This window comes from Triturus cristatus, chromosome 1_2, assembly GCF_964204655.1.
Source record: "Triturus cristatus chromosome 1_2, aTriCri1.1, whole genome shotgun sequence".
NCBI lineage: Eukaryota > Metazoa > Chordata > Amphibia > Caudata > Salamandridae > Triturus > Triturus cristatus.
In genome coordinates, this window is record NC_140580.1 from 948,689,382 (window position 1) to 948,714,222 (window position 24,841).

Genomic DNA, 24,841 nt, shown 5'->3' on the forward strand with positions numbered 1-24,841 from the left:
GGGACCATCACTACAGATACTGTGTTGGAATGTGAATGGCTTTAGGATTAGGAGGAAGCAATGTCAGATCTTAAGTTATTTAAAAGATTGTGGGGCTACGGTTATGCTTTTGCAAGACACCGACTTATAGAGATCAGAGTGTAAGGAACGGTTGTTGAAGCAGAATTGGGTCAGTCAGGTGGTGGCAACAAACCAACCGCATTGTACAAAGGGGGTGGCAATTGTTATAAGGGCCAATGTGGTGACGGAGGTGTTGGAAAGTAGAGTGGATGAAGGAGGACGATGGGGTATCGTTGAGATTAGGTTAGAGAAGGAGTGGTTTACATTAGTTAGCTACTCTGGACCCCAATATAGAGGAGTGTTGCCCCTGCAGCAGCTGTTCTCTGCTCTTCTGGATTTTCACTCCCATTATTTTTAGGGGGATATTTTAATATTGTTTTGGACAATGTATTGGATAGGTCATGTGTGCGTTATCAGATACACTTCCCCAGAGAACGTGCCCTGCTCCTCTCCATGATAGAAGATCTGAATCTCTGTGATGCATGGAGAAAAAGGGAGGGAAATCATAGGGATTATACCTTTTTGGCTAAGTATGGCCATCACTCAAGGCTAGATTTCTTCTTGGTAGAAAGGGCTAGTACAGGTAAATGACCAAAATTGAAACACCTTCCCATCCATCTCTATGATCACGCTGCCATAATTATGCATGCTGCTTTGGTAGGTAAAGAGAAGGCTGGACACTTGAGAGGAATGTTTTGTTTCATACAGACTATTTTGGAGCTTTTGGCAAGAACAGAGGAGTTTTTTGGTTTCAACAAGTGGACAGAAAGATTAGAGGTATTTTGGTATGCATACAAAGCTTACCTCAGGAGAATACTAAAAAGTATGGTGGTGTCCAGGAATAGAGAAGAGAGAATCAAGTTGTGGGAACTGGAGGAAGAACTACTCAGGTTGGAAGGGAAGTTCAAATTTGCAGGTTTGGATGTAAGTAATAGGAAACAAATAGAACTAGAGCTATTCCAGCACCAGGCAGAGTTTAAGGCAAGGCTGGAGTGTGCGGAGTGGGAGTGGTGGGAGGCCAGTAGAGCAAAACATTTTTAATATGGAGTGCTGCAGGACGCTGCTTACATGGATGACCAAAAAAAGATAGAGGCAGAAACATTATCACAGGGATACAAAAGGAAGGATCAAAAGTTTTGGTAGAGGTTGAGGAAGGGATTGAAGAAGCTTTTGTGAGTTTTGTCCAAAGGCTACACTCTGAACCCAACAAGTTCAATTTAGATTATGTTAATTGATGGCTGGAGACAAGGGGGTTGCCTTCCATTCCACTAGAATCCCAGGAATTCTTGAATCGAGAGATTAGTGGGTCTGAGATATTAGATGTTTCGGATCCCGAATGAGGTTTATATCTGTGGAACAGACAAGATAGTCCTGTTCTGGGCAATGCTGTTTAATTCAATCATGTTGGAGGGCTCTCCCATTCCCTCGTCATGGAACAAGGCAACTGTTTCTCCGATTCTAAAACCGGGCAAGAACCCAAGAGAGTGTCAGTCATATTTTAAACTGTGACCACGTTTATGCAACTATCTTGGCTAAATGTTTGAGCAAAGTAATTGGCTGGGTTATTCATCAAAAACAAAAAGGTTTCTAGTCAGAGAGACAATTGAAGGAATTAGCGCATAGCTGAATTGGAACGATTGATATTGCCACAGAACAATCTTTACCTTTAGCCATTCTTACTTTTAAAGCGGCCAAAAGGTTTTGACCAAGTTAACTCAGAGTATTTAAATCTGGTACTTCGGCTTCTAGAAGTCGGAGATGTCATAAGTGAGGCGATATGGAAAATCTATTCTTCTCCTACGGCGAGGGTTCTGGTTAATGGTTACCTCTCTGCTTCATTTAATACCACAAGAGGTAACAGGCAGGGATGTCCTCTATCCCCACTTATTTTTGCGTTGTATATAGAACCATTTGTGCAAAGTTTAAGGTTAAACACAGAAATAGTTCCTTTTATTACAGGGAAGTGACTAGGAAGGTAGTGTTGTACACAGGTGATTGGATGTTGTACACCTTGGACATCTGACAGTCATTACCAGACGCGTACAGCGCTTTGTCGTGGCTTGCACATGCAATTTTTAAACTTCCCGTTTTCTTATCTGATTTGGCTTTATTTTTGTATCCCTGCTTTTATGACAGCTGCGCCCCCCCCCCTTGGCCCTTTCACGCACTATAAAATCTTACCTGCACCGCATTTTGCGGGTCCGGGCTCACGGGGTCACGTGACGCGCCGCCGCCATCTTGGATAGGTCTATTGACCCTTCCTGGGTTCGGGGGTTAGCGCTCCAGCGCCGCCACACCGCCATACTGCCTATTTAAGGTGAGTTGGAACGTGGGTCAGCCTTGAAAAGGTGACTACCACGCTGCGCTAGGGTCACGCGTACAGCGCTTTGTCGTGGCTTGCACATGCAATTTTTAAACTTCCCGTTTTCTTATCTGATTTGGCTTTATTTTTGTATCCCTGCTTTTATGACAGCTGCGCCCCCCCCCTTGGCCCTTTCACGCACTATAAAATCTTACCTGCACCGCATTTTGCGGGTCCGGGCTCACGGGGTCACGTGACGCGCCGCCGCCATCTTGGATAGGTCTATTGACCCTTCCTGGGTTCGGGGGTTAGCGCTCCAGCGCCGCCGCACCGCCATACTGCCTATTTAAGGTGAGTTGGAACGTGGGTCAGCCTTGAAAAGGTGACTACCACGCTGCGCTAGGGTCACGCGTACAGCGCTTTGTCGTGGCTTGCACATGCAATTTTTAAACTTCCCGTTTTCTTATCTGATTTGGCTTTATTTTTGTATCCCTGCTTTTATGACAGCTGCGCCCCCCCCTTGGCCCTTTCACGCACTATAAAATCTTACCTGCACCGCATTTTGCGGGTCCGGGCTCACGTGACGCGACCGCCGCCATCTTGGATAGGTCTATTGACCCTTCCTGGGTTCGGGGGTTAGCGCTCCAGCGCCGCCGCACCGCCATACTGCCTATTTAAGGTGAGTTGGAACGTGGGTCAGCCTTGAAAAGGTGACTACCACGCTGCGCTAGGGTCACGCGTACAGCGCTTTGTCGTGGCTTGCACATGCAATTTTTAAACTTCCCGTTTTCTTATCTGATTTGGCTTTATTTTTGTATCCCTGCTTTTATGACAACTGCGCCCCCCCCTTGGCCCTTTCACGCACTATAAAATCTTACCTGCACCGCATTTTGCGGGTCCGGGCTCACGGGGTCACGTGACGCGCCACCGCCATCTTGGATAGGTCTATTGACCCTTCCTGGGTTCGGGGGTTAGCGCTCCAGCGCCGCCGCACCGCCATACTGCCTATTTAAGGTGAGTTGGAACGTGGGTCAGCCTTGAAAAGGTGACTACCACGCTGCGCTAGGGTCACGCGTACAGCGCTTTGTCGTGGCTTGCACATGCAATTTTTAAACTTCCCGTTTTCTTATCTGATTTGGCTTTATTTTTGTATCCCTGCTTTTATGACAGCTGCGCCCCCCCCCTTGGCCCTTTCACGCACTATAAAATCTTACCTGCACCGCATTTTGCGGGTCCGGGGTCACGTGACGCGCCGCCGCCATCTTGGATAGGTCTATTGACCCTTCCTGGGTTCGGGGGTTAGCGCTCCAGCGCCGCCGCACCGCCATACTGCCTATTTAAAGCTCGCTTTGGCGCGCAGCGGTGACGCGCAGCGGTCGCGCCCTCGCGACGCCCGAGTCAAGCCAGAGTCCTGCCCGTCTGCGCCCGTCAGCGTCCCGGAGGCGCTCGGGGCGGCGGGACAGGCTCGGCCACCCAGCATGTGTCATACTGGTCCACTCGTGCTGCGTTATACTGCTGGGGAGCTTCGCGCTCTCCTCACTGCTTCCAGTAGCTGCTGTACTGTCTTTCCTGGGCATCACCGTGGTAAGTCCATCTGCCCCGGTTGCGGATGGCGTCCCTCCCGTGCTTTGTCTTGTTCCCCTGGCAATAACATCGCCAGTGTGGGAAACGAGTTTCCGCCCCTTGGTTTACCGCAGCACTGTCGGCTAGGCGGCAGCAATGCAAGGTAGCTGAAAGAGCCTGGCGGGTAAAATATGACTCGGATGCTAAGTTGACCTATAAGAGCGTGGTTAAGGAGTATCACCGGGACATTCGCCTGGGTAAGAAAGCCTACTTGGCAGGGAGGATAGAGGCTGCCTCCAACTCCTGTAAGGAGATCTTCTCTATAGTTAGAGAATTTATTTCTCCACGGACTAACATCTTTGAGGAGAGACCCTCTGATTCTTGGGCCTCTGATCTTGCTAGTTTTTTTACTAGCAAGATCCAACTTATACAGGATTCTTTTCCGTCGGTTGTATCCGTGGAGCGAATTAATTCTGAGACTAATCGATCGCCCCCTGCTCCGCCAGGTTTGACGCTGGGCGTATTTCCACCTTTATCTGCGCCCGCCTCTTTAGCACTTCTGGGCAATTTGAAATCGGGCTCGCCCTTGGACCCATGCCCTGCTAAAATTCTGGCAAAACTGGCCGAGGTGGTGAATCCATTGGCTAACCCGCTACTGAATCTATTGCTGAGTCAGGGAGTGGTTCCGCAGGCTTGGAAGCAGGCAATGGTCATCCCGCTGCTCAAAAAGCCTGGTCTGGATCCAAAGGCCCCTGTCAACTACCGGCCTATCTCTCTGCTGCCGGCTCTTACGAAAGTTGTTGAAAAGCACGTGCAGACGGTGCTGTCCAACTTTCTAGAGTCGAATGAGATTTTGCATGCCACTCAGTCGGGTTTTCGCCCAAATCTCAGTACGGAGACTGCGCTCCTCGAGGTCTCAGAAACCATTAAAGGGGTTCTGGATACTGGGGGCAAAGCCATGCTGGTGATGCTGGACTTGTCGGCGGCTTTTGACACCGTCCCCCATGATGGTCTTCTCATAAGACTCTATGAGATTGGACTACGGGGGACGGTGTTCAGCTGGTTTTCCTCCTTTCTAACGGGCCGCCGGCAAACGGTCTGGGCCTCGCCTGATTCCGCCGTGATGCCGCCTCTGGGAGTCGGGGTCCCTCAGGGCTCTATTTTGAGCCCGACCCTCTTTAATATCTTCATGACCCCTTTGGCGGCGTTGGCGGAGTCGTTTGGGGCCCGGATCGTATCCTATGCAGACGACACCCAGCTCCTCTTCTCGTGTAAGAGAGGAGGAGACTTTGATGGGGAGAGTATCCGGGATTGCCTTGGGGCTGTGTTTCAATGGTTTCAACTGAACAGCCTCACGTGCAATTCCGATAAGTCCGAGGTACTTTTCTTTGGGTGCGACACGGAGCCAGACTGGCAGGCTTGGTGGCCTACCGATATGTTCCCCCCAACTTGTTCATCCCAAATGGCTAAGAACTTGGGGGTCAAGATGGACAAGGGGTTGACTATGAAGTCTCAGATCCTGGGGGTGTCGGGCACTTGCTTCGGCCTCCTTAGGATGCTACGGAGGTTTCTTCCCCTCTTATCAGAGGAGCACAGGAGGCTGACTGTGCAGGCTCTGATAGGCTCCAGGCTAGATTATTCTAACGTTCTGTACCTGGGCCTGCCAGAGTACCTGCTACAGCGGCTCCAAATTGTGCAGAATGCTGCGGCGAGAGCGATTTTTGGCTTGAACAGACGCGTCAGTGCTGCGGGCTTGCTCCAGACCCTGCACTGGCTTCCAATCCGCAAGCGGATCGCCTTTAAGGCTTTGACCCTGACATATAAGGCCCTCCATGCGACGGGAGCAAAGTACCTCCAATGGAGACTTGCCTTCTACCGACCGGCTCGTTCTCTGAGATCAGAATCCCTGTTTTTGGCGTCCGTCCCGCGAGTAAAGAGAGCGCGCTTGGGAGGTCGCTCTTTTGGACTACTGGCGCCACAGCTGTGGAACTCTCTGCCTCTTACACTTCGGGGAGCCACCAGCTTACTAGCTTTTAGAAAAGATCTCAAATCCTGGTTGTTTACTCAGTAGGTCTTGTCTCGTTCGTTGTTTTTCTTTGTCTGTGTTCACTTTCTCTTTTAATGTGTTATGTTAACATACTGTAGCCTACCTTAAATAAAAGCGCCGGGACACTCTTTTTGAGTAGCCGTGCGCTCTATAAAAGCCATTTTAACATAACATAACATAACATAACATAAAACAGGAGTTTGCTTTTTCTGAATATTAAGTTAACGAAGCTAAGACTGAGATAATGTTGTGGAGCATGGTTTAGAAGGGTGATAAGATCAAAGAAGTAATCCGGTATTTGCTAAAAAGCATAGCGCATGACCTTGACAGTCTTGTCGAGATTAACTTGGAGAAGGTGAGGAAAAAAGTGGACAAGTTGTTGGTCAAGTGGCATTCTTTACCCCTTATGATTTATGGGCAGGTTAATCTTGTGAAGATGATGATCTTGCCCAAGTTTACCTTCTTACTTGACAAGATTTCACTCACTTTCAGGAGAAATATTCTAAGTAAGATACAGGAGAGAATATGATTCTTCGTCTGGGCTTAAAAAGGTATAAGGTTATCAAAGAAAAAGTGGTAAAAGTGGGTTTACACCTCCTGGTATTCAGCTGAATTGCTGGGCATTTCCACTAAGACACAGGAGGATGTTGTTTTCTTCTCCGGAGGAGTCTTGCATGGGGATTCTGCCTTCTGGCAGAATGTTAGGTCAGGGCAGGAATGAAGGGTTCCTTGATAGATTCGGGCCCCAAATACTTCAAGGAAGTAAGATTGAAGTGTCTGAGGTCAGCAGCCAGACGATGGTTCGATGTGAGAGTGTTACTAGCGATCCCCTACTACAATAACTTATTACGAATCTGGGACTCTGCACGACTCCGGAATGTTTAAAGGACTTCTCAGCAGACATTCTGCGGAAGGCAGAGATTATGATTTGGGGGCAGATAATCTTGGGGGATAAATTGCTGCCCTGGGATGAGTGGTCAAGGCTTTTAGGAATGGGCATGCCCAGATTCAAGTATTATCAGTTGGCTAATTGGTTTAGGACGAAAAACTGACAAACTGAGATCCTTGACATTGTGGATGTTGCAGGACACTAAGGCTTTGAACAAGGAAGTAGCTAAGTGGTATTTGCACCTGACCAAGGAAGCGAAAAAGAACGCAAAACCGGCATATGGGAAGACTTCTTGTCACTAGAGGAACAACAGGTTCGTTGGCAAGTATCTTTTAACTTAATCTATTCTACAGTGAAATCATCCCCTCTCAAGAAAAAACACTTTTTCACTCTCTACAGGATTTATTGGTCACCCAAGAAACTTTTGAGGATTAGTGATATTAGAGACCAGAGGTGAAGAAGATGTGGAAGTCTGGATGCTGACGATCTCCATATATTTGCTACCTGTCCAACTGGGACTCATTTTTGGCCCCTGATTGGTAAAACTTTTGCAAGTATCTTTGCTCGGGCAATAGAGGTAAGCCTAAAGTGGATATTATTTTTGAACACAGGGTGACACTGTAGAGTGGGGCCTGGCTGCCGAGGACTCTAGGAAACAATGTTTTTTTTAATCCTTTTGGCAAGGAGAGAGATTTGTAAGAGGTTGTCTCACTTTGAGCCTCTTAGCTGATGGCGCTTAGTGGTCTATGTGTATGAGATCGAAAATAAAATTTCAGAAAAGCGTCACTTCCGCAGACGGTGTATAAGGGGTCCTATAGGTGAACTGCTGAGTACCAGTAGGGTCCTGTGATTATACTTCTATGGCTGAAGTCAAGTAAGGGCTCTGGGTACAGTTTTGAGACTGCTGGCCTTGGATTGGATACTGGAGAGCATCTGAGATGGTTGCCTGTCCAGATACTCCTATGAGTTTGTATGAAGACTCAATAAAAAATAGAAAAAATGAAAACATGTCCCAAAACAATCCTTTCTCTACAGAAAAAACCCAGTCCTTGCTGCATACTCTACTGCACTACAGTCCTCCCTTACCCCTACCTCGCCACCCACAACTGCTCCACTGGTTCTTCGCCTGATCAGATTATGTGTTATTTCAATAGCATTGTCTTCTTTTTTTTCATATTCACTTCTCAGTCGATTACATATCTCATATGATGCAATCGCCAGTCCTGGTTCACTTACCTTCAATGCTTTGTTTAATTATCCTGTCCTTCTAACATCTGGTGTCACTAGGTACTTATCCTCTATTTGCTATGTGCCATGACACTAATGAAAAAAGTCAAAAATCTGTTATAAAAAATAAAATTTAAAAAAAGAGCCCCGATGTGACTCTGATGCAAAAACCAAATGCAGGGACCGTATCCACCCCACATACATTGTATCAAAATTACATATTTCTGGAAGGGGGTCTTAAAAACCTTGGGTAAAGTGCTGGGGTGGAATTTGCTTTATGTATCCATGTTAGTCTAGACTCCAACAAAAACATAACCGAAACATTGAGTCAGGAATTGGTAACAGATAAACAAGATATCTAAACAGTGGCACATCCCTCTTCTGTGGAGGATAGGTAAGAGGAGATGGATCACCGTATGACTTTCAAGTTGCCGATTTTTTGAACCAGTGTGGTGTCTCTTGCATGTGGTTCTATGAATAGAATCACATACAGAGTAGTAGAATTAGGAAACCTGTGTTATAAGGTTCCGTAACTGTAAAGTGTAGAACATCCAGAGTTAGTTGCTTGCTAGCTGGCGATGGATGAGGTGTAAAGCAATAAACTTATCTGATTCAACCTACATGCGTGTGGAAGATCATCTTTTGAATGAAACACTGGCGAAGACTTATTATAGGCACACCTCAACATGGAGATGGCATGGTTGAAGTAGGATATATATAGGACACATGATTTCTGTAGTAGGTTTGAATCCCAAGCAGGAATCATCTGACCCAATAATACATTTAAAGGCACCACAGTCAAAGAAGGAGTTGAGTTCCTTTTTAAGGATAGTGGAGTATTATGGTAGGTACATAAGAAATTTAGAAGATAAAATTGAACTTGAGATGTTTGTTGGAAAAAGGCAAATACTTTGTGTGGAGTGAGCTATGTGAAATGGAGTTTAAAGCTATAAAAGAAAAGTTTGCAGAGGTACCGTGTTTACAAGCTTTTATTCCACGTGATGAGACGATTATTCTTACAGATGCCAGCTCCAAAGGTTTGGGAGCTGTGTTAACGCAGAGAAGAAAAGGACAGTAAAAATGAATTCATCATCAAAAACGTTGAATGTTGCCATAAAAAAACTATTCGGTGATAGAAAAGGAAACACTGGCAATTTCCTGGGCATTTAGGAAGTTTAAGACCTTAATTTGGGGGAACTGACTTTGTGGTACTGTCAGATCATAAGCCATTTGTGGAAGTGTTTAGGAAGAAAGGGCTCGATTGCATCCGAGCAAGGATAGGAAGGTGGCTGCAGGAACTCAAGTTTAGAGTTGAGTAGCTGCCAGGTAAGGGATAAAAACTGTTAGTGCGTAGTGCCTTTCAAGACTGATAAATGTTGAGTCAGCTGATGGTAAACGAAATGAGGTGCAAGATGTGGAAGAGGAGGTTTGTGAGGTCACACAAGAAGTGTGTGAGGCATCTCTTGGTGTTGTGACTGAAGCTGAAACTAGGAAACGCTAAGGTTTTGATGGAAGTAAAACGTGCTACAAGACATGGCAAGTTTAAGGATATGGAGAAAGGATGAAGTGCCAGGAGATCGTGACTTGTTGCTGAGGGGTACCAGATTTGTTTCTCCATAAAAGTTGAGGGACAGCTTAATAAGACAGGCTCATGTAGGCCATCTGGGAATTGCACAGACTTAGGAGAGTTTGAGTGTCAGTTTCTGGTGGCCAGGAATGGATGTGGAGATTGAGCGGACAGTCAGGGAATGTGTGGAATGCTCTTGCAGCAATAGCATTTTGAGAACCCATCATGTTCCCATGGTTTGTAGGTATTTAACAAGTCAACCTTTGGAAGAGGTGTCCATTGATATTGCAGGTCCCTTGCAAGGTGAGCATGTCACACCTTACACAATAGTAATGATGGATCTTTACTCTAGGTGTGTAGAGGTCAAAAATGTCAAACACATCTCATCTATTGGCATCATTAAGTTCATAGAGATCATTTATTTTCAGAAAAGAGGGTTTTCCAAAAAGTGTCTTGTCAGACAATTGCCGTCACTTTTGTTCCAAGGAAAATGGAAGACCATCTAAAGTCATGTAGTAATACCCACAAAAGTGTGCCATTTATCATTCAGAAACAAATGGCGCAATTGAGTAATTTAACACATACATTAAGGGGAGAATACAGTTCGACAAGGTGAACAGTTTAGACTGGAGAATAGGAGTTACAGGAAAGGATAATTGCGTATTGTATGTTGCCATACATGACAATTGGGAACACTGCATTTGAACGGTTTAAAGGAAGAGCGCTTAACACATGTTTGTGTCCAGGTTGGATGGTCTGGGATAAAGGCATACAATTCAATGTTACTGCAGATTGGAGAATTCTCGAGGAAAGGTTGTTGCCAAAAAAAGAAAGAAGATTTTGACAGAAGAAAGAATGTCAGAAATGTAGAAGTCAAAGAAGTGGATGTTGTGAAAATTAAAGCACTTGTGGAATTTGCAACATGGTCAACGTGTACTAAAGCACAAAAAGTAATTAAGGTATTTCATAATGCTATAAAGACAGATGATGGTAGGATTTGAAATAGGAACAGAGTTGTGCTCATAAAATTGAATGAGGGAAGAGGTGGGCATAGGTAGAGATGGAAGAAGTTGTGGAGATGAAAGTAGTTCAGTGAGTGTTCAAAACAAAAACAAGGATGAGAATATGACGGGAAAACCTGATGGGAGATGTCTGAGTGGTAGAAATGACAGTAGAAATCGAATCAGAATGAGTTATGAAAGAAAAGTGCTGCCACGTTATCTGAAGGATTGTGTCACTGTGTAATGTGAAATTAATTATTTATAGTACAACTGTGGCCCTACTAATATTAGTTTCTGTTTGTATATTACCAAGGAAGGGAGATGTGTGGGGTCTCTGCATGCAATTCTGTTCATAGAACCACTGCAGGAGTAATAGAATTAGGAACCTTGTACTATAAAAACACAGCCAACCCTCCAAGTTAGGGTAGAATGGGCAAGGTGTTTACAAATCTGTGGCAAACATGCCCTTGTTACAGAACCAGTGTTACAGCTTTTATCCCCAGAAAGGTTCCCCCAAATTCATAACATTGTAATAGATTGCAGAGCAATGCCTCAACCTAAAAAAGAAGGCAATTGGAGGTATCCATCTAAAGTGATTCAGGACAGAGGTCAGTGCTAGCATCTAAATCCCTGCATAGCAGCTCTACAAATATCAGCCAGCCACCTATCATATGACAGAGATGCCTTTGTAGCTTTGCCTCTTTTAGAGTGTGCCCTGATTGGCCCTGGAATAGGTCCATTTGCCTTCGGATCCAACTAACAGTTTTATGCAGTCTAGAACTTATTTGAACATGGAGTGGAAAGAGATGTAGTCCAGTAGAACCCTCATCTTGACATATGGTAGACCTGGGTCCTAATCTCATGTCTCTACTTACAAGAAGTGTGGTGCAAGGGCGGCTGACTACGGAACACAAGGCTCACGGTTCGATCGCCTGTCGCAGGTTAGCCTAGCACCATGTGACTCTGGGCAATAGCGCGCTTAATCTTCCCAACTGCCCCCAGCGTCTTGAGACCCTTAGGGGTGATTAGTTTGCACTTTACAAATGCTGGGTTATTTATTTATTACTTGACCAACAATTATGTGATTGTGGGTAGATCCCTTCATATCCAAACTATAAATGTGTGCCAGAAAAATAGTGCAGCGCACACCTACACCGTCAATACAGGTCACCGTCTATCACCAATAAACTTCACTGCATCTATTTAACAGTTTTATATAGGACACATGCATCACAAAGGGTGTCAAGAAAGGTAAGAGTACATTACAACAAACAAGAACATACTGAATAAAGGTTACAAAGCCATCGTGAAAGCAACTGTTAGCAACTATTAGGGAGATTAAGAAAGAGTGTGACACAGATTGGTCAGTTTACTTGAATTAAAGAGTTGTTACTGGTCAATGTAAAGGTGGAGGATGTGTGTTTTAGTTGTTCCCTGGAAGTGAGAAGGGTGATTTCTTTCTTCTAGCAAGGTGAAGAGAGAGAGAGAGCTCAAGCAACGTCCGGAGCACCCAGGAGTGTTTTTAAGCAAGAGAGGTTTTGAGTAGAGACAAATTCTTAATTGAGAAATAAAACCTGTAAAAAATACATAAACATGTGACTGGGTGCCCTAGCCATCCTTGAACACAGTAAACTAACAGCTATCTAGAATGCCACTAGGCCTCCGTTCTATCAAGATAATATCCAGAACACTTTTCACATCTAACGTATGAAGAACCTACTCTACTGGGGTCAAAATATCAATAGAAAGCAATCATTAAGCATTGGCATTTTGCATTAAAAGGCAGTACACATCAAATCTGCTAAATATTAAGTGTCATCAGGCAAAGAACGCCCTGGAAGACCAGCTTTGGTTTGGAAGGATTGAGGTATGGAATTAAGAGTTCTGCTTAGAAAACAGTTTGAACTGCTTCTTCCTGGTTGTTCTGACTTTCAACAGTGCCAAGTAAGCTGCAAGATCATTGACCACCTTCACCTGAAATCTTGTTACCACGCTGACAGAAGTACATTGATGAGCTCATGCTTCATTAAAACAGCCGCACAGCGTGAAAATTCGCACAGCGCGGAAGGTGTTAATCTACGCCGTATATTATTAAAACCCTTATTTCATAAAGCAAGGGTGAGATCTGTTAGTCTGGCTCTCATTTTATGCTTAACTGGTGTTTCTATTCCATGGATTTGTCAGATTATAAAGCTTCTAACAATAGCCAAAAAAATGCTTGCCTCTGTAGCTGAGATTTGTATGCTGATGCCCTCCTGAAGGGGTTTTTATAGGATTAGATACTAGGTCACTTGCTTTAAAGCACTTGGCACTTTAAAGTCTTACACAGTTATTTGAATTTAATGTACTGAATGTTTTTTTTTATTCAGAGATTTAAACTCAATATTTATACGTTTTTGTCCAAGGTAATGTGTTTTATTGATTTTTTATGAAGTTTTACGGATATACTTATGTATATGTACATTTAATATGTTGTTTTGTATGTATTGTGAAGTGCTATTTTGTGATGATTTTTATTAATCAGACAATAAATCTACTTAAACTACGTAGAAAGCAACACTAAACCTCAAGAGTAGAAAGCAATCTATTTTCAACACCATCTAGCAGAAAACGCAGAACTGGAGAGAATGCAAAGTGCGAACGCAGGAATAAAGACTAACCGCGCGAGTGCCATGACTTGTTTGAAGTACCGAGGAAACAATTTTCATTTCCACCACTAAGTGACGACAATAATCACGGTTAGGTAGAAGAGGCTGTCAAAGGGTTGCTTGGCTTGTAACCCGCATGCATTAAAGCCTGTTTGGTAGATTCAATACCATAACAGCGCGTCAAAGGCAGTATTATACTAACACATGAAACTCTTACTTTGATGACAGCTGCCATTTGATAGCTCTTTGGAGCAGGGACATTGCAAACATTGTTCTGTAAGTGAAGCGTTTTGACTTCTGTAGAAACTTGTTTCGCATTCTTCACAGTGGGCGCCGATCGTGTTGTTTTGGCAGCCCGAGCAGTTGCCTGCAAGACGAAATAAAAAAGAAAATCGTTAAAGACATTAAAGCTACAATTTTAAACTGAAAGGGTATGTGCTTTAACGGTGGCTTAAAGAAACATGGATTATAATGTGAAAATCAACAAACATTTGAATACTTAGATCTTTCTATATAAAAGTAAACATATTAGTTATATAATATCTCTAAAACGGGCACTGTCGGAGCATCATTGCATATTCAACATTCTAACACACAAGTTTACATATTTAGGTATCAACCGGAAAGCAAACAATGGTTTCTCCCCAAAAAGTTGAAATACGACGATTTACCTAACAAAACAAACTTATAGCCGGAATATACCAACGTTTGTTTGCACAATACAGGCGTTGCCTTAAAAAATTGTACTGGGGACAGTGGCTGGCATATTTGTAATGTGGTTGTTTAGATAGGACGTCCTGAGGGAATTGGTGATAACTCAGTTTCCAAAAGTTTTTTTGAAGTGAGAGAGATTTTAAAGGTATAAATCTGTTACACAAATGTATCGACACTTTCTTCAAAACTAGACAGTTCAATAAAACACCACTTTATTTTCGGGGTCTGATCACCATACGAGCCAGAACATCTCTCCCCTCCTGCCATGTGCGTAACAATAGTCCATTTCTTATCAAGACTAATCCACGACGTGTGTAGAACAATGAACTGCAGGGATAGCTACGTATAATGACGCCCATCCACCTCTGACGTAAAGGACAATAAACTATAAAAAAAAAATATTAGTATTTGTATGGCTCGGCTCTTCTATTTTACCAGGCGTCTCCCAGTGCCAGGCAATCACTTCTGCCCAATGTGAGTTTCTATTTTTTATCAATGTTCGCTGCCACGTCTCGAGATGGCCAGGCTCAAGTACAGTAAGGATGGGGAAACTCTGGCCAAGTCCAAGTCTTCGATCAGATCCACAAAGAACACCATTGAATCCAAGTGCAATTGTCATTTCAGCGTGCATAACAATATTTGGACCACCGCAGACCAATATCTTTGAGTCATTCTACAGCTTAGCTCGAGACAGTGTGGAAAAATATAGCAACTCCCATGTCAGTGAGACTTCTGACAGTTTAGGGAGTAGCCGTGATGCACTGTCCACGTTTTTCCTTGTGTAATAGGCACAAAAGAGACAGTTAAATGTTATTATTCATAGCCAAGCAAAGACTGTTACCTCCCTAGATGTTAATCTTGGCCTCAAAGTAGTTGTCACTCAGATCGCCCAAATACTTCACCAATCGCTCCCATCCTTTCTCTAATCTGTGTGGCGCACTTACTAATACAGTACTAAACATTTAGTGCAAAGTATTTGTTCAACAATAATTTAGAGAACATCAAAATCGTAGCTGTGGAAGTCCGTGTAACAATGAGTCATCGAAGTGGCAATAAATGGTACTGACCAAATAAATCGAATTAAAAAGTGTCAGGATTATTCAAGATGCTTAAAACTTGGTAGCCTCACTATCACTGTCCGAGAGGCAAGTGTGCCTGCGGAATTGAAGACAAGGGCATAGATCTGGGTATGCAATTTTTAATGCTTAGATACTACAGCACATCTCCCCAACTTAATCATTCTGCAGAAACAACTAAGTAATGTTAAGTGACAAAGGAACTCACAGGATCCCCTATTGATATTTAATTGTTTATTTGCGCTGTTGCGCTGCACATACAAAATTATTCAAGTCCCCTTTTATGAATTATGCCAAAGGCAGATAAATAGTATTTGAGGGGATATCACAAATCACAGCGTGTTCCATCATTTAGTTAAGAGATATTCAAAGGAGGGGGAAATGTTGTACTTTATGAGATGACCAATCAGATAGATACATCAATGATAGATGGAAAAACGAAAAAATTACCTGAAAATGAATTATTCGAATAAGGAGTTGATAGGCAAGGGCAATTCAACTCCCATTGACTTGGAATGCATTTGGCACCACCCACTGTTTACTTCTCTAGTATAGAAAACAATAGTAAAACATCTAGATATTTGTATTCTTTTAAAACTCAGTCTAGCTCCTCAAGCAACTACAACAGTTAAGACCAGATGTTTTCACCTTAACCGTATCTTAAAAGAGATATTTCCTTATGTGGAGCATAAGCAAAAGATCCAGATCACCATTGTGTGATCTGGATCTGGCTGGCTAATGGAGTCTAATGAGGCCTTCCTGTCTATTTAACTAGCAGATACCAGGGGGCGCCATAGGGCGCAAAGCAAGATGGCCGCTCTGTAGAGCAGCTCTGCCGGCTGAGCTATTAATCCGTACATTATCCTTGCTTACGTGCCATCAACGCCCTACCTGCTGCAGACAAGTGGCGGAGTGTTGTGAGCAGCTTTTGATGTGCTGAGCTGTCTTCTTCGCGATCAGGTAGCCGAGAGTGGGGCCTGCGACCCATCGTGCCTGCAGCACCACAATGGAGGTCCAGGACGAGTTCTAGACGCGGAGTCGCGGTGAGTACTGCATTGCGCCGACCGTGGCCTCTGAGTAGCGGGTGGGGATCTTACCACCTGGCCGGTGCCTGGTGGGCCGTGCCAGGCGCCCTAGTGAGGTTCCCCGGACTGATTAGGGCGCGCGCCGGCTTCTGGCACCGGCCTGCGTGGCGCTCCGGCTGCGGGCTGGGGATCGACGGCATTGATCTTCCGCCTCTCAGCGCTCCGGCTCCGGCCTGTGTGCGAAATACCACTGTGAGCCGGTGCACAGAGTGCGCGCTGCGGTGTGTGCCCTCTCCACACCGAGGCCTAACCCGCTGCTGCTTATTGCAGGGCCTCTCTCCCCTGCACCGGTTAGGCCATCTTTATTGCTGACCCTGTGGCCTGCCAACTGCTCTCAGAGCGCGAAGCCTCCTGATTGCATCCCAGCCTACGATCGCCTGTAATCTGGGACGGCTGACCGGTGTGGTGTGCTTTGCCTGGCGGCTGGTCGTACCCGGCCGATCCCGATGACAGCCTGGGGGCCCCCTATTCGTCTCTACTGTGCCACGGCGTGAGGCAGGGCCCTCCCCTGAGGAGTACTGCTGAATTCTAGGACGCCTGTGTCTGCCTGCAGCTGGTGGCTCTTCTCTACCCCGTTCACTCACTGTCACACAACCGGGGATGGGCGCTACTGTTATCGTCGCCTCAATCTCCTGCATACGGCTGGGAGGTGTGGTAAGGCCTGGAACTGATCAAACAGCACACTGCCCTCGCATACTCTTGACATAGGCTCTGCTGTGCTGAGGCGTCTCTCCCTGTGATCTACTACGAGGCAGCTCCTCGCCATTTGCACGCCTGGGCCTTGACCGCTCCCGGACCTGGGTGTTGGACCGGGTGTTGGCGAACAGTCCCGGCATAATCGAAGTCACTGGCGGTGGTGACTGGCTGCTACGGGGATTACACAACGGATTGCGGGGCACTTTGTGGGCCCACTGACAGCGCATTGGGCTACTACTGTGTGTGTCTCACTATTTTCCATGCTTTGTCCTCCCTCCTGCTCTTTGGTCCCGGCTTAAGAACATCTGGTCACAGGGACATGGGCGCCCTCTGGGCTCTGTCGCCTCCCCCACTAAACTACATCAGAGCTGATCGGAGCAGAGGCGAGGAGCCAGGACAAGGCAGGCGCGAAAGGAGAAGTAGGAAACACCTTGGCCATACCTCCCTTGCGACCAAGTCTTGCCCCCGGGCCCCCGTAGGGCCGCTGCATTCAGCGCTGTGCCCGGCTTTTGATCGCGGCGTCAGGGGACTCAGTACAGCAGGAGCCGTGGGCGCCGTAGCTTCAACGACCATCGCATCGCAGGCAGGTGAGACCGCTGAGATCCCTGCCTGTAGCCATGGCCACACTCTTCCCTATCGCCTCCCGCCGAACTGTTAACTGAGTCCGACACTCGGAATCCGTTTTAGGCGTCCGTAGTGCCTCGGGAGCAGCGTGGAGAGAGACGGCACACTAGAGAGTAGAGAGCTGCGGGTGTTACTTGCACCCACCTCGTCTGTCCACTAGCACCTTGCCTACACCTTTCCCTCCACAAAAAGCCCCTGACTTACTGCTGCTGCTCGCTTCCTCAGCCCCCACCGGACCAGCTCCCACCGGACCAGTAAGCTAAGGGGGGGGTTGCACATAGTGCCTTTGAGAGCGCCGAGCAGGAAGAGAAGGGGAAGGGTGGAAGGGTGGTCAAGCAGTACCTAACAGCAACCAACAGCCACCAGCCAAACAGCAGCTAAACAAGGAAATCAAACCACCCACAGCATTTTTGCAACCAGTAAGGGAAAAAATATCAACAAAAAATTTAACAAAACCTAACAACTAACAACCAAGGCACAACCAACCAAGGAAGGAAATTGGAGCGCAACTCGATCAAAACCATTACCAAAACCATTACTACTACTTCAACTTCAGCCCCAGCTTCAGCTTTACTCTCAGCTTTACCTTCAGCACAAAAAAAATACTTTTTAACATCCCATAACTCAAGCACAAGCACTCATCGACCAAATAAAACCCTCCTGGTGAGAAAGTAACAGTAACACAACCAATAAACAAAAAAGCCAGACAAAGGAATCTTTGACAAGACACTAAATTTCCGCCAATCCACCAATAATCCTCTACATCAAAGGAACACAGGAATCCTGAGCCAGTTGGTGGCACACACAGAAGCCCCAAAAAACCCTAAAAGATAGTCAGGAATTTGCGTTAAATTAAGCACGCCATGAGGTCAGGTAAAATTAGGAAACCAATCGAATACGACAACGTACCCGCCAAAAGACGCAGGGCCAACAAGCGGAAACTTAACACCGACACAGACGCAGTCATTGTGCAGACAGAACAAGAAGATGCCGTGCTATTAGATCTAACGCCAGAGATTACAGAAACAACAGCCTTTAAAAATAGCAAAACGGTTGATCGGCCCTCTGAGACAGACTGTGTCTATCTGGCATGCGGCAAGACGCCTGAGGGATTTGCAAGGGCTTCGACGCTTGGGACAACATCGGAATTTCAGTAATTGGGGATGTGTGGCAGAAGGGGGCGGTTGTCCAGTTTGAGAGCTTGCAACAGCAATACAAGCTGGCCCCGTCGGAGTGGTTCCGATACCTCCAGATGAAACATGCCCTGGTTGCACAGCTGGCTCCAGGTGCGCAGGTTCCGGAGGCCTCCCCGTTGGAGGACAGGCTACTGACGGAGTACATGCCAAAGAGGGCTACGTCCTTCACATACCGCAAACTTATCAACAATCAACCAGACCCTATGGGGCCCCTTCGGGAGAAGTGGGCCGATGAGGTTGGTGACTTTGATGACCCGGAGTGGCACGAGGCGCTGGCCTCACCGCGTGAGGCGGGCATACAGTCACGACTGCGGCTGGTGCAGCTTCGTATTTTGCATCGCTCGTACTACACCAGGTGCTTACTACATAAGCTGGGCAGGGCGCTACATCCCTTCTGTTTGCGAGGTTGTGGGGAGGAGGGAACCTTTTATCACACTATCTGGGAGTGTCCTGTCATCCAAGACTTCTGGAAGCGAGTGCTGCGTACAATGTCGCAGGCGAGCAGGGTTTCGTTGTTACCGGAGCCTCGGCGATGTCTATTAAATGTGTGGGAACCCAATGATCTCAATCATCAGGCGCAGAGCTGGGTAACGTTGGGGATAATGACGGCCAAAAGGAACATAGCCCAAAACTGGGGTGCGGTGGAGGTGCCGTTGCTGTCTAAATGGAGGAGAGATATGGATGTTGCCATGTTCGCTGAGCGATCAGTATTTATTAGACGGGGATGTCCCCGCAAGTGGGAAAAGGTTTGGAACAAGTATAGGGGGGGGGGGGGAATATGTGACCCACCATCGCTATCCGATGAGGACTCCTCTGACTCGGACGGTTGAAATGGCTGACGGGGTGGTGGGGAGGTGGAGAGCCGCAATCTGTGTCAGCACATTAGTACCGGGGTTGATTGAGGGATTGTGCATTTGGATAATAATCGGTCAAAGGATCTGTACGCAATGGTTTGAATCAGTGTCTTCTGTTGTAACTGTTCTGAAAACAATAAAAAAGTAAAAAAAAAATAATAATAGCAAAACGGAAAGAAAGAGCGCTCAACCCAAAATTTACTCCTTTTTCTCATTTCTGAAAGAGCCCGGCTCTTACCTAAGCTCCACTAATACAATCTGAGGGGACTGCCCTCGCCAATGGAACCACAAGGGGGCACGCAAAGCAACCACAGTGAAGGTATTGAAGAGAAGTATGGCACTAAAACGTGGGTTTCTCACACACCTAAGGATAGTAGCGCACAATCTGATAACCCAAATAACCACTATAGCAGTGGGGACAACACCACAATCACTGACGCTACCAACAAAAGGGGACTCCCCATGGAGCCAAACATCGTAATCCAGGTGACCGCACAGCTCCAAGATCTAGCAACAGGGAAAGCTAACAGCTGCGACGAGCTAAACTTCGTAAGAAAAATAGATCCACTAGGATCCACCGAGCTGTAAACTCTAACCGAGCCAGAGCCTCCTAATAAGACTGAGACAAAAAACAAAGCAGACTCCAACACAGGGAGTAGCAGCAGTACCATGAGGTCTGCACAGGCCACACTTCGGGATCAGCATTACAATCCGGGGATTCAGTCAGGCAGAGAGTATACGGACTTGGGGCGGGACAGAGACACAGAATCAAAGCCGGAAGGTGAGGAAACTGAAGCAACCGAGGACATGGTAAAAATCTGAACCCCTGTCCCAGTCCACACGGGGCGGGTAAATAAGCCAGAGAAAACATGGGTAAGGGAGCTAATAGAAGCAACCGATCCTTCGGAAAAAAACAGAAGTACAGACATAAGCCAGGTCCTTATCCAACCTGCATCCTCCAACATAGAAGAGCACGCTCAGCTAACAACAGAAGAATGGGAGAGGCTGGTAGCATCATACTTACCACCTGCTACACAGCTCGACGCCAGTACTCCAGAGAGAAAGCTAGATCCCGAGAAGACTCCATCAACTGATAACTCAGAGAAGACTCCGTCAACTGATGACCTCCCAAAAAGCGCAGATGCACTATGGTCATCTTTGCTAAATATGCTCCAACTATCCATAAAGGCCATGCAGTATCATTCGGAAAAAATGGACATCCAACTATCCCTCCTGAACTTCTTGGCCATCCACGTAGCCAAAATTGATAACAAGCTGGCAGACATGAACTGCATGATCAAGAGGGTGCAAGCGGAAACAAAAATAGAGCAGCCGAGCTGTGCATGCTACACAATAGTAGACAAACTTACTACCCTCCCCCAACTCCTGGGAGACATCCTAGCAGACCTAAAACAAAAAACGGAAAATACAACTCACAGTAACCCAGGAATTGGGAAAGAGGGTCAAACCCAACAACTTAAATTCCCCAGAGAATACTTAGTTACCACAAACACACAGAACCCATCAACTACGCCAAATAGCCAAAAAGGTCAATTCGAGCCAAACAGCCCAACTGCCCTAGAAGATAACAAACCGATCAATGACACCTACGCGGAGACCCTAGGGAAATCCTTAAGGCAGCCTCTGGCCAACCAAAGGAGTGAAGCCCTGCCACAAACAAACACACAACTTGAACACACGCAAGGGCATGAACTTGACACAGCGACAACTGCCCTCAACGATGCTACCGGAAAGGTAATCAAGGAAGAACACACGCAAGGGCATGTACCCGACACAACGACAACTGCCCTCAATGACGCTACAGGAAAGGCAAGTAAGGAAGAAACCAAGGCAGCAAACAAAAGACTACGAAAACAAAAAAGGAAAGGAAGAAATAGGATGGCCAACACACAAACTTTTTTCCACAGGGCAACCACTATCCCAGAAGCTGCAGCAGCAGAAGCATCAGAAGAAGAAGCAGCAGAAGACACAGTAAATCCGCCCACAACTATAACAATCCCATCGGCCAGGAAGGTGGAAGAGCTACCACAAATTAAAAACCCCACCCTAACAACCGCAAGGGAGGGACCAACGGCAGATAGAAGCAAAGGCCGGCCCCCAAAAGAAGACTCCAGAGCCAAGGCCAACATGACAAACTGGGAAGGGCAGGGGGAGGACCTAAAATCTGTCATAAGACATGATATCCCACATAGGGACAAGGGCATAAAAGATGACAATCAATGGGAGACCACCCAGGCGGAAACCGATAGCAGCATAATACTGTTCATTCCAGACTATAACTCAAGAGGGAGCGGAGACATCCTCAATCGCGGCAACATCTTACTCCTACTATCGACTATAAGCAGTCTGACTGACATCAGCACTAAAGACCTAGCGGCGGTGGAATGTATCCACAGTTACCACTTGTCAAACTTGGAGGTCACAAAAACAACATGGTTAAGGAATGAAACCGCGAAGAGAATTATGGAATTAGAGTAAATTTTTCTATCTTGGGGGATACGCTTAAAAAGAATGGAAAAAAACGGTTTCCCGGAACCACTATGCCAGGCATATAAAGAGAGACAAATTCACGAGCCAACAAGCAAGCTACTATCAGAAAAAAAAAGAAAAGCGTCCTAAAGGGGGCCAGAAGCCACTCAGTTTCCAGGATGACCCATCAATCAAATAGGCAAGAGCAACGCTTAATTGATCAAACCGACTGGAACTGGATAGCGAGGACAATAAACACAAGGGCGAAAAAGTATTGACAAAATTAACAAAATCCAGCCATACAGCAACAACTAAGAACATGCTCTTGGAATATTAACGGCTTAGGAAACAAAAGAGACGACCTTCAGCTATTTTCCTACTTTCAAACATTTCACATAATAGCCCTACAGGAGACCTGGCTAGAACAACCACATCACATCCAAGGCTTCAACACATATCACCTCCCAGCGACAAGAAATACTAAATACAGCCATCCAAAGGGTGGTCTTACAATATACACTGCTATAAAGACCTTCAACGAATCTAAGTACATAAACGCGAAACAGACGGGTAACAACTGCTCCCTCACGATAGAACTAGAAGTGAGGGGAAAAGATTCAAATCAAAATTTAAGGCTGATGAATGTATACCTACATCCCCGGGAAAAAAAACCAGGAATGTACCTCCTGGTAGAAGAGATCTCAAAAACACTGACAGACAGCGAACACAAGCCTCGTAGTAACAGGGGACTTCAATATGTTTTTGGGAGGGCCTCAAACAAGGGGCACATCGTTAGAAGAACTGTTCCTTGCATGGGATATCCCACAACAAGCAACAAGCAAATGGGGCAACCAAAACCGGTTGTCAATCTCAAGCACTAAGGATCTAGAACACCTCAATCTGGCAGCATTAAATGGCCGCTTCGCAAACGACAGCCCCCCGTCAGCCACTTTTCACAACTCAACAGTTAGCTCCTCCATAGATTTCACATTTGTATCCCTGCATCTCTTCGCGAAAATCACGGACTTCCGAATTGGCACAATGTCAGCTAGCGACCACCAGCCCCAAGAATTTGGCCTTAACCTCCAGGGGGTGGTGCAAGCCAGACCGGCGACAAACTTGGGTTGTTCACTGCTGGTGGCACAGAAAAGAATCAAATGTAACACGTTAAACCTGGAAGGCTTTACAACTGATGCAAAAAGCCGGTGGGAAAAGAGCATCACAAATAACTGAGTACCTAAACGCCTGGGAACACTTCACGAGGAGCCTGGGACAGGCTCACACAAGGAAACCTAAGACTCGTCGTCAAAGCTACAAAAGTCAAGGAAAGAGAACCGATTCAACTGGCAAATGCGACAAGGCCTCAAACCAAAACATCAAGATAAACCACCTGAAAAGTAATATCAACAAACTGCTGCGTAAACTACACCGTGACGGACCGGATCCTACAATTCAATTGGAGATGCAAAACTTAAAACGGGAAAAAAAGAACAATTTGGCAGGACAAAAGGGAAGTAGAGGAAGAACTGTGGGCAAGACTTCTACACGACGCTAAAGGAACCAACACAAGCAGAAGATTCTGGAAAACAGTTCACTCACTCCAGAACTCTAGGACTCCGACCATTGACCCTTATGTATCCAAGGAAGCCTGGGCCAACCATCTTCAGGCACATTTCAATATAGTGCCACAGCCCACAACTACTAGTCGACCGGACAAGACCAAAACAAGTCCAACACGGTTGTTACAATTGGGCAGTAACGCATTTGACCCCACGGAAAAACAAATAAGCAGGATCACAATGGGGAAAGCGGAGGGGGCGCCAGGCCCTAATGGGATTCCTCCAATACTGTATAAACAAAACCCGGATTACTGGGCAGCAGCCCTAGCGCCACTCTTCAAACAGATAGACACTGCAACAATCCCAGCGTCATGGAAAGGGTCTATTATAGCACCAATACACAAGAAGGGCAACGTAAAGGACCCAAAAAACTACAGACTAATAGCCCTAATCGACAACGAAGCCAAATATTACGCTGGCCTCCTATTAGAGGAGCTTCTGGACTGGACAGAAGAAAATGCAGTAATTCCTATTACCCAGGATTCCGTAAACAAATGGGCACAACATCAAACATGCTAGTTCTCTCGCTTCTCATTGACGCCACAAAGGCAGCTAATCTCCCCCTGTACGTATGCTTCATTGACTTCACCTCAGCGTTTGACACTGTCAACAGAAACTTACTATGGTCAAAACTGGAAAAAAGGAACATCCCATCAGGCCTTCTCACACAGCTGATTCTACTTCATACGGACACATGGGTCCAAGTAAAGCTAGGGCCAGGATATTTCCTTTCAAGAAAAATAACAACCACGAAAGGCTTAAAACAAGGCTGTGTCCTAGCTCCAACACTTTTCAACATCTTTATGTCCGACCTGGCACAAAACTAACTCTCACGCCCCTAGCCTAGGCGGCCTTACTATTTCCAACCTAATGTATGCTGATGACATTGTCCTAATAAGCAGAACACTGATAGGGCTACAACATCTGATCAGCACTACGTTTAAATACTCAACAGACAACAACCTTACCATCAACCTCCCAAAAACCAAAACAATGAGGATCAATGCAAAAAGATCATCAGCAGGTTTTCACTGGCACATGGGAGGGACTACACTGGAAACAGTAGAGGAGTACAGGTACCTGGGGGTAATTCTTGATAGAAAGGGCTCATTCAACCAGCAAAAGGAAGCAATAAAACGGAAGGGCATCAGCGTAGGGATTGCACTAAGGAACCTCAAAACCA

The 24,841-nt window shown here is 46.0% G+C and overlaps 1 protein-coding gene across 1 annotated transcript in view; it reads right to left on the bottom strand.

Moving 5' to 3' along the window:
* The window catches only part of MEGF9 (multiple EGF like domains 9), a 240,806-nt gene that overhangs the window by 68,220 nt on the left and 147,745 nt on the right, over window positions 1-24,841 (bottom strand). Inside the window, exon 4 of the mRNA XM_085609973.1 lies at window positions 13,522-13,671. Coding sequence (XP_085466099.1) covers window positions 13,522-13,671 — 150 coding nt within the window. The remainder of the gene's footprint in view (window positions 1-13,521; window positions 13,672-24,841) is intronic.